The following is a 10887-nucleotide window of genomic DNA, read 5'->3' on the forward strand; positions in this document are numbered from 1 at the left end:
GGCTATTGTTTTGTTATTTGTGAGCCAAATAATTTATATATATATTAGGCGTATAATGTATTCCACAAATTTGTTAGTATTGTAATTTGCAAGTTGTAAATGAAGTTTTTTTTTTGGGAAATATACATTCAAATGCTTAAGAGGTTAAGGTTATGTTTGGTAACAGTTTTTGTTTTCTATTTTCAAAAACTTGTTTTTAAAAATATAAAGAAAAAACAATTTTTTTTTTTTTTTTTAAATCAAAAACATGTTTGGTTAGTTGAAATTAAAACAATAGTTTTTTGAAGAAAACAAATAGAAAATACTAAAATATTTTCTTGAGAGGAGGGAATGGAATGGAATGAAAAAAATAATTTTAGAATATTCTTCTCTTCCTTTGTTTGGGAGTTTTAATGGAGGGAATAGAAAGTCCATTCCCTTATTTGGGAGTTTAAGTGGGAGAGAATGGAATGGATAAGAGGGAACACTCATTTCTCTCTATTCCCTTAAAACCTCAAATTTTCATTCTCCCGAAATTGGGAGGAATGGGAGGGAATAAAATTAGATTTAATGAATTTTTTATTAAAACTCCCAAAATACCCCTATATATTCAACCTTTTATTATAAAATAGGGGTCTAATAGTAATATTGTCATAAAATGATTCCATTCCATTCCCTCCATGTTACTCCCAAACAATATTACTTACATTCCATTCATTTTCATTCATTTCCATTATTTTATTTTAAAATATCCAATCAAGGTTACCTAATTCCATTTCATTTCATTCCATTCTCTTATGATCATTCCATTCCATTCCCTTGTGAACTCCCAAGCGGAGCCTAATGCTAACTCATTAAATGAGACATATTTATTAAATTAAATGTGTATTTTTATTATTTTTGAAAGTTAGAAACTGAAAACAACTTTTTGCATGTTTTTAGTTTCCTTCACAAACTGAGTTTTGAAAACAATTTCTGTTTTTGGTCCATTTTGAGTTGCTAAACAAGTTTTTCAATCTCAAAAATAGAAAATTGTTTTTGAAAACAAAAAATAAGTAAAAAAAAAAAAAAAAAACAGTTACCAAACATACCCTAATAGTTTCAATAAAGTCAAAATGATCTAATAACACATGAATAAGCTATAACTATACTACAAATATCATATAATTACTTAATTTAGATTAAATTTTGTTTATAAAACTTTATTGATCTTCAATTTTTTAATTACATGACTTATTCAATTTTATAAGAAAAATAGTATTTTAAAAAAATATATATGATGTTAAATCCAAAAAAATTAATTAATTTAAATTTTTTCTATAATTTTAGTTTAGTTATCACTCACAAAATGTAAAAACTTTCGTCACCATTTCAAATCAAATAGCAAATGTATACGAGAAAGAGTGTGTATATATATTAATTTCAAGAAATTTTATTTTAGTCCTAGAAGTCGCGAATTCTATAGCAGATTTTGGGTCTGTCCCTAGCTAATTACAAAAGCACCATTAATTATCTAGCTAGGGACAATTTCTTCGTCCTTTTATTTATTTATTTTTCATAGTTATAGTTCAAAAAGAACAGCTTTAACAATTGTTAATTTTCAACGATGGAAATGAAGAACATATTTCCAAAATTAGTTTTTCAGACACTGAGACTTATTATAAATATTGGAGTGTTCTTGCACTCAGCAAACAAGCATGGGATATAGAAACATAAACAAAGGAAAGCTGGAATGTTCTTTTGTTCCAGGAAAAAGACTATGAGACACCAACATATGTCTCTTATTTCTCTTGCAAAGTTTTTTTAAATAGGAGTCCATGCTTGATTCACAGCTGAAGAGCTAAATCAAGCTTTTTGGCATCACTGGCCTCCGCGGCTTGCCGGCCTTCAGGAGTTTCTTTTTCATAGAAACTCATTGCATGTAACAAAGCCATTTTCTGAGCTGCTACAAGCTTTGATGGTTGGTGTAGTATTGCACCACTGTCAGAGTCTTTGTTCTTGTTAACCTGCATTTGCATATTTGGAAATTCTCTCTGACTTGAGTGTTGGCTCCAATCCACCAAGTGACTAGGCTGTACCGCAGAGTAAACTCCACCCTCATTCTGTGTGCCAAAACAAGGCAAGGAAGTGATGGGTTGAGACAACAACTTTGCAGCTTGTGGATGCAAGAAAGATGTGTCTGAATAAGGGCTTTTTGAAATCAAGTCCATCAGCTTTGACTGTAATTTCCCCAATTGACTTGGCTGCACCTGGTTACCTACTTGTGTAGATTTTGGCATCATCATCATCTCTACATTCGTGTAGTTGCTGGACATGTTTGTGACCCCATAATTCCCAGCATTACTACTCATATTTTCCTTTCCAGCAAAAGGGAAATGTGAGCCTAACCCAAGCTGTTGGCTTTGATTTTGATGAGCAATTTTCCTAGGAAGATGGTCCATGTTGTTATCATCAGTACTAACCATTTTCCCCTTGCCTTTAGAATTTGGAACCAAAAAGTTCCCATCTTTACGTCTGTTGGCAGCTATTTCTCCTGAGGAACCAATCGTAACACCCTTTGTGCTATTGAAGTGAGCGTTTTCAATTGGTGGATTGCTTCCAATTCTCAGTCTGTCAGATGGGGGCACCATGCCTCTTAGATAAGTTCTATTTAGGTCCATTCTGCTCATGTCTCCGCAAACCATCTTTCCTTTGTTGGCACCATCTTTGATATTAATCCTGTGACTGCTGGAGTGGGTGCTTTGTTCTTTGGAGGGATCACTATGAATGTTCAATGGCATGTTGGCGCAGGCATTGACATTCAAATCCCAAGGAAAGTCATGGAGGACACTCTGAGTCTCAGGCATTTTGCCTTTGTTAACACCACCCAGAGAAGCAGGAGGCTGCATGAGAGATGGTCCAGGAACTTGATAATTTGGAGTCATTGCCGGAGGGAGTATTGGAGTACTCTGGGATTGATTATGTGAAGCTTCAATCTGCAGATATTGCTCCAATTTCCTATTGGTAACCGTTTGAGCCATTGGTCCCAACTCTTTAGCAAACCGCATCAGACTTTTTTTGTAATCAAGGTCCGCATTAGTAATCTACAGTGTATACATATATCAATCAGCATAGACATGGAGAAGTATCCAACAAAAAAAAAAAGTATCAAATAATCAATATGAAGATTTTTTTGCTAGATAATCAATATGTAGATAGCACACAAAAGTTTAGCAAATTAATATATTTTGACTTGTACTTGCATTTTTAACCCCCAAGAAAAAAGCATGGTTTACTCCCAAAGAGAATCTTTCAGATTCATTAAAATCAACACCTTCATAAAATTAAAATATCGAGTTCCATAAAAAAGAACACGCATATATATGCACGCATGCATAATGCTAAGAGTGTGAGCCAATGACATAATTCTAGGGCTAAAAGGGCCTATTTACCATGGTTAGGACATGTACTTAACACATAAAAGCCGGCAAGCTTAAGACATTCAAAAAGCATTCTTCTATATATTTGAAGCACCTTCGGTGGAAAATCTCTCCTGATTTTTCAACTAGTTTCAAATTGTTAAAGTTATTGAGTGAAAAACATGAACAAGAGAGCAAACACGAATTTTTTTGTGATTTAGCCTAATGGCCTACATCTACAATGAAAGCCCTTGATGGCTACATATTGTCTATTAAGCTCTTGTGTTACAAATGAACCCAATGTAAGATTTATATACTAGAAAATACTAAACTAACCCCAGATTAACCATAAACTAACCTGAGGTTACTTTACTTGTTTTACAAGTACGTGTGCCTACAATTGGTTTGGACCCTAAATTAATACAAGAGAAGTGCTACTTCCACAACATTTTTACAACATTTTTACAACAAATCATAGGTGGTTAGTTGTTATTGGTTCAAATTTGAACCTAACACTAAGATTACTTTTTTGCCCCAACAATAACAACCAGTAACATCTTGCCACTTAAGATTTGTTGTAAAAATGTTGTGAAAATGTTGTGGACATATCATTTCTCTTAATACAAACAACTCTTGTTGCACTACTAAAAGATGCAAGTAGGATTGTAAAAGATCTAAGCCAAGCCAAATATTTAAAGTTCAAGATTTTTCATTTAATTTTATTTCAACCACAAATCGGACTCAAGTTGATCACTTAATTAGATTATATGTCCAAACATAATCTATTATTTTTGTCAAAACAATGCTCAAACTTCTTCATAAGATAATTAATTTTTTATTTTCTCACATATTAGTAAACATCACGACTAACAATTTTAACCCATTCAGAAATCTATGCTAATGATATATAATTAAATTATTGACACTATATTATTTAAGTTACTTAAATGAGAATATTTTAGTTGATAAACTTATAAATGTTAGATTCACCAACCATATAACCTTATATAGTTATATATAATTTTTGCTACGGAAAAAATACTATTTATTGATATTATATTATCAATATATAGTCTAGATTGTATTTTTCTTCGAAAAACAAAAGTAGAAGTTGGTAGACCAAATGCACTGTTAGAGATGAAGGCTTAACAACTTGATTTTTGTTTCCTTAAAAGGTTTAGCAGATGGATTGTGCTAGGTTGGAAGAATGGAGAGGATTTGGAAATAATGACCCAAAACAAATCATAGATCAATTTATTGGTCTTCTCTGATCCTCCAAACAAATGTTGGGTGCTTACTGTTGTTTATGGGCCGCCATACAAAGCAAGGAGAGTGAAGTTATAGGATATGCTCTCCAAGGTTGGGAAATCATTTACAGCCCCTAGTTCTACGTGAAAAAATTTCAGATCACAATTAATTGTACACTTATTTTCATAATTATCTAATGTAATTGACTGTGAGTGGTGGAAAAAAAAAAAGAAAAAAAAAGTAAGTTTACGTGAAAGTGACAGGCAGCCAATCACAGTTTGTCTTATAGAATAGTTGTGAAAATGAATATGGAATTGGTTATGATTTTAGAATAACTCAACTTTACTTTAGGGGACTTCAACAACCTCTAATAGTTGAAGAAGATTGGGGGAAGATGGGTAGGGAGTCCTCCACAAGTGGGTTCATAGGCTTTTTGAATATGGAAAATATTATTTCACACTAGTTTATATCATCTGTTTCACATAAATATCCATAATTGATGCAGAAATGTACGCATGAAAATGGAGGTAAAATAAACAAGAGTAAGAGTATAAAAGCCGAGAAATTAATTAATCTAGGTTTCTGTGGTAACATCTTGACTTGGTCAAACAAATTAGTAGGCATACACAACATCAAAGATCAAAGAATGGCTGGACAGAGCAGTTGCAAATATTGATTGGAGAGTAATGCTCTCAGGTGAAAAGCTCAAATACCTTCCAGCCATAGCTTTAGATCACTTTCCCATTGAATTCAGATAAATAGAGAATTCTCTACTGTGTATTATTTGGACTAGATTAGACATTAAGGTCTTACTATTTTGGGGGAGTGCTGTGAATGCATGTGTACTAAAAGACTTTCTTTCTTTTCCTTCCCTCCCCAACACCAGTACGTGTGTTTATGTATGATATACTTACATGAACAATTGGTTTTGGAGCACTGTAGACTGATGAAACTAGTGCCTCATTCCCATTGGCAAAAGGGGTACAAGGCCTATATGTTTGACGCTTTTCTGTTTCAAAGCCATCTCTAGACCCTGTTCGAAACGAAGGAAGAATTTAGAAATCTTCCTGCCTACTCCATTAGAAGATAAATGCAGAGAATAAGAGAACTTCCGCAATGGTATAAAATATTTTGTAAACAAAAATGAGAAAGAGAGGTTCAATTAACACATATAGTTCAGGATTTTTCTATAATTTAATCGCACACAAGAAACTACTGCAAAATTAAAAAAGAAAAACAAGAAGCTATTGATAAAAAAGGGTTTAATTTTATCAACTCCTGTATGTGTTCAGTGTTTAAGGGACATATATCAAAGATATGGTTTCCATCAGGGTTTGAATTTTGAACTTAATGGTCGGTCTATTTTGGTGTTTCTTTGTAGAGATGGACCATAAAAGCAACACGGTCTACTTTTTGGTGAAACGCCAAAATTCACATTGCCACATCTAGCAAGCTTAGTGCAGGGACCTCTGGATTCACCTTGGGGATTCCTACCTGGGCGTCTTCTTGCTGGAGAGACCGCCAACCCAAAATTCTGTGGATTGGTTTTCAGAGTATGAAAAACCTTCTGTGCCAGTTCATGTATACCACGTGCCTGGATATCATAAAATATGGATTAATATTGAAGAAAATTGAGTTCTCCTGGTAACATACATATTCTTTCTAAAGTATGATATACCGCAAGAACCATTTCTAGTGTAGTATGATATGCCACAAGAACCATTTCAAGTGTACCTCTCTATAGAATATGGTAGTGGGTGCATTAAAATGCATTGCATTGCAGGAAACTAGAAACACATCACGCTGTAGAAAATTCAAAGAATTGATAATCAGTTAATAGCTCAAATGAGAACTAGTGCATATAATAATTCTCAAAGGTAGATCTGCTTTAATTAAATTTCTCTCCCTGAAGATACAGAGGTCTTCACATATGGACCAACCTGCTTACATACTTGGACATAAATACTTAGTGATATCAACTTGGTCGTCATTCAAACTAGACACTGAAAATGAGAGCAAAAGGCATAGAAGCATACCTCAAATTGTGCTAAGCTTGTATACATTCCATGCTGAAGTTTAGCCCTCATTGTGCCAAAATCCATTGGCTGCTTTATGATTTTGTGATAGTCCTCCACCTTCCAAAAGCAAGAAATCCATTAGTATTTAGATTTGAATTTAATATACAAAACATTTTGAACAAAACATGTAGAGACACCAAAAAAAAAAAAAAAAAACAACCACTAACCTCTTGAGGATTAACTGGCTGAGCAAATATTGCATGTGTGTCTCTCCTGAATAGGGAAGAATAATTAAATTAGAAAACCTTGTAAGCAAGGAATTCGCATGATATTAAGTTATTCAGGTAGTGGAATTGATTCCTTTTCAAAACCAAGTCAGAAAATTATCACAGTAAAGAGTTTACCTTTGCAGTATATCAAGGACAAGCTCGAGCGCTCGTTTTTCTGGCATTTGTTGAAGAAATGAAGAAGTTGCTCGTGGATCTAATACAAACACAAGAAAAACCACTAATTAAACATCTTAGTGATTAAGATCTTAGAACAGGAGAACATAAGCTATATACGTTTATATACTAATACTAGTCTCACCATTTCTGATTGCAATACCTCCATACTTTCGGTTTTCTCCAATCTGCATGCAATAAAAACGAGAAGCACATTAACAACATAAATATATTTGCAGGCCATGAGGAGTGCAACCCTCATGTCAACTCATTTAGTATGGCAGTGAACATCTAAGTCCACAAAACACAGAATTTTCCTCCAATCCAAACCCAATGCCTGATGGTTTAAGATAATCTATGTGTACCTTTTTTTTACTTAACATATTTAATAGTTATGTGACTTGTTTAAATGGTAGTTTAATAAATCATGTAATTTAAAACACATGAGTGGTTTTATTATGATCTGCAATGTAATGAGTTAGAGAAGATTCTTGCAGCACAGTTTGGAAGAAAACTTTGTCCAGAAGAAGCAGAAGAGAGAGACCTGTTGAGATGGGTAAGCAAGAGAAGTGGCAGCTACATCTTGGAGTCTTTTGCGCTTGCAGACCCTCCTGCGGCCGTACTGCCTGACAGTAGTAGAAGGTGCAGTTGTACGTGAAACTAGACCATGTTGGTGCTTCTGATCATGCACTTGTTGCTGAGAATGCAGCAGGACCTCAGCTTTGTGTTCCACCACTTCCTCAGCCTCCGTCTTCTTCATCTTCATCTTCATCTTCATCTTTCTCTTCCTTTCCTCTTCCAATGCCAATATTCGGGCACTCCTCCTCCTCCCCATTTCTGATATATGTCCTCCCTCCTCAGCCATTTTACTACGTAAAACAAATAAACATTTACACAATTCATATGTACTTTGCTACTATCTCAGAGTTTCAACTAAAATGTCTTCCAGTTCTTAGGCCAATTAACACGAGAAATGCCAAAGTAAACATTAATATAATAACTTCATATGTGGTTCATCACATTTGATTCTTGCTTTTCATCTTGCTCTCTCTCTACATTGACGATGTAAACTCATTTAATAATTAATAGATAGGATTTTAAAAACAACACGATCAAAAAAACCTTTAAAAGAAATATAGATAATTTGTATATATATGTATGTATTGTGTGTGTGTGTGTGTGTTTTATAGTATCAAAGTCACTCATCGAATATATTTAGATGTTCATAGTATAATAAAATTATATCTACTCATTTAACAATTAATTAAATAATAGGATTTTAAGAATATTAAATTGTCCTAAAAAAATTCTAAGGTTGCTTTTTGGATTTAAAGATTTAATATCAAGAACTTTTTTTTTTTTTTGAGAAACAAATAATATCAAGAACTTTGAAAATTAATTATTAATGTAAATTGTTTGATTAAATTTTATAGTACATGATAATTTGAGTTTTGGAAAATTTATTCAAAAAAATTACATATGATATTATAAATTTGAAATAATATCATACACTTAATTATATCAAATCCACTTATTAAAAAAGGCTCAATTTTTTCCTTAAATTTTATCATTAGAAAAAATAGTCATTTTACACTTTATTTAATTCATTTAAACTAAAAATTGAAATCTAAATAATTCTCGAAAAATACCTCCATTCAGACTAATTATATATATATATATATATATATATATATATATATATATATATATATATATAATCTGTAGATGTTTAAACCATGAGCAAAATATAATGACTAAATGACACTTGTTAGTAGTAGTATCATAGTTTTATAAATTGGATCGGACCCATTGGTTAGACGAGATTTGAACACTAAACGGATCTAGTAAAAAAGGCCAAACTAGTAGTTCAATTGGTAAAAAAAAAAAATTAAACCATTTTTCGGTTTTTTTATTGTTTCGGTTTCTAAAACTATAGTCATACTTCGTTATCTTTTTCTTAGAGAGAGGATAACGATGAAAATAATAGAGAAGAAAATGAAAATTAATAAATAAATAAAATTGAGACAAATAAAATCCAGTTGTTAAAACCCTTAAACCACAGTCAACATAATATGACTCTGATTACAGTTTTCACCAAGATTGATAAATATAGTTTCATTGTTGGTCCTTCTATCTCCCATACACCTTTGTCAATTGAAATATATATATATATATATATATATATATATATATAGACACATAGACGTATAAAATTAATCATACACTTCCATTTCATAATTCACGCTGTTATCTAAAGATATACGACAATATATTAATATTATCAAATCGAGTTGGGGAGGGACTACAGACTACAGAGGTTGATGTCAACCACACATCCCACCCCCCCCCCCCAAAATTTCATAATTCACGCCGTTATAAAAAGAAATACGACAATATATTGATATCATCAAATGGATCGAGTTGGGGAGGGACTATAGACTACAGAGGTTGGTGTCAACCCCCTCCCCCCCACAGACTCACATCCAAATATGACAGGCTCTCTTTGTCTTGCTTTCCACTATCAATTTATATACATACATTAAAAATATATATATATATATATAATATAAATATTATATTTTATATATATGTAAATTTTTTTTATAAAGTTTTTAAAATTAATTTTTAAGAATTTATGATTGTTATTGTTGTTGTTGTGTGTGTGTGTGTGTATATATATATATATATATAAATTCCTGACGAGAATCTACCAACCAAAAAATCAACAGAATGACTGAAAGATTGTGAATACAAAAAAGAAATCTCAAAATTGATAGCACAGAAATAAGTATAAAATAGATAAAAATCCCAATTTTGATTTAAACACTAGGCTCAAAACAGGGGGTTTTGAAGTAAAAACTCCACAATTTGAAACCTTTCGGTGTACTCTATCAAATGAAATGGCATGTACTTTGAGATCTATAAAGATCTTGACTGAAATAGAAAACCATGCCAGGAAGGCCTAATCTTTAACACCCAAACACGAAAAAAAGGAAAATACAATAAAATAGGTAAATGTGGTAGAACACCGGATCTACAATAAACACAGAAAGATCAATTTGAGCAAAGAACAGTAGGAACAAACCTAATAGGAAGAGATCAGCTTGTTAAACAAATGAAGCACCACTTAATGCCACAAACAAAGGCAAAGGAGGAAAGACAAAATTACCAAATCAATTCTTTCTAATCAACAAGTGAAACCTTCCCCCTCTTTTCCCTAGTCAGAATCTCTCTGAAACTAAGCAAATCTTTCAGTGGTTCTTGATTTAAAGGAGCCCCATAAGCCAAACATGGTCACACACAAAGGATACCTAAATTAACTCTGGTTCCTTAAGCGCGGTTTTAAATTGTAATGCTCCGTAGTATTTTCGGTGATAAGGTTAGGCGTTACATGGAACGATCCATTCGACAAATGTACAGTGATTGGATTCCCTCTTTAAAAATTCCTAACTTCCAATTTGGTTTGATGCGAAATTATTACGCCACATTAGGTAAAAAGCCTTGCATTTGGTGGCGTCGTTATCAATATGACAAAACTATTATGGTAAGCAGCATTAAAGCTCAAAACGCATTCCGCAACCCCAATGTTGAATCACAACTCAGCAGGTCAGGCATGATATCTGTGTGCACAAGTTTACTATAAGTTGAAGAACATAACACACATGCAGTGGCAAAATTATACATCAGGAAATATTTCAGTAAAGCCTACACAGATAGTCCTGCTGTTGGCGTATGCACATCAGAAACAAGTTTCGCAATTTTATCATAATCAGATGAAAATGACCAAGAAGTTGTCAGTTC

General features: G+C 32.7%; 1 protein-coding gene across 1 annotated transcript; it reads right to left on the bottom strand.

The window, feature by feature from the left end:
• Positions 1-1646: 1646 nt before the first annotated feature.
• On the bottom strand, positions 1647-7951 carry LOC142606235 (uncharacterized). The gene is made up of 9 exons (XM_075777618.1): positions 7631-7951; positions 7232-7274; positions 7048-7126; positions 6871-6916; positions 6662-6760; positions 6360-6428; positions 6120-6219; positions 5540-5658; positions 1647-3062 (listed from the first exon to the last, which is right to left on the bottom strand). The coding sequence occupies exons 1-9, from the start codon at positions 7949-7951 to the stop codon at positions 1806-1808; spliced, it is 2133 nt and encodes a 710-aa protein (XP_075633733.1). The 3' UTR covers positions 1647-1805.
• Between the last annotated feature and the right edge of the window lie 2936 nt (positions 7952-10887).

Source organism: Castanea sativa, chromosome 8 (assembly GCF_040712315.1).
Source record: "Castanea sativa cultivar Marrone di Chiusa Pesio chromosome 8, ASM4071231v1".
Taxonomy (NCBI): Eukaryota; Viridiplantae; Streptophyta; class Magnoliopsida; order Fagales; family Fagaceae; genus Castanea; species Castanea sativa.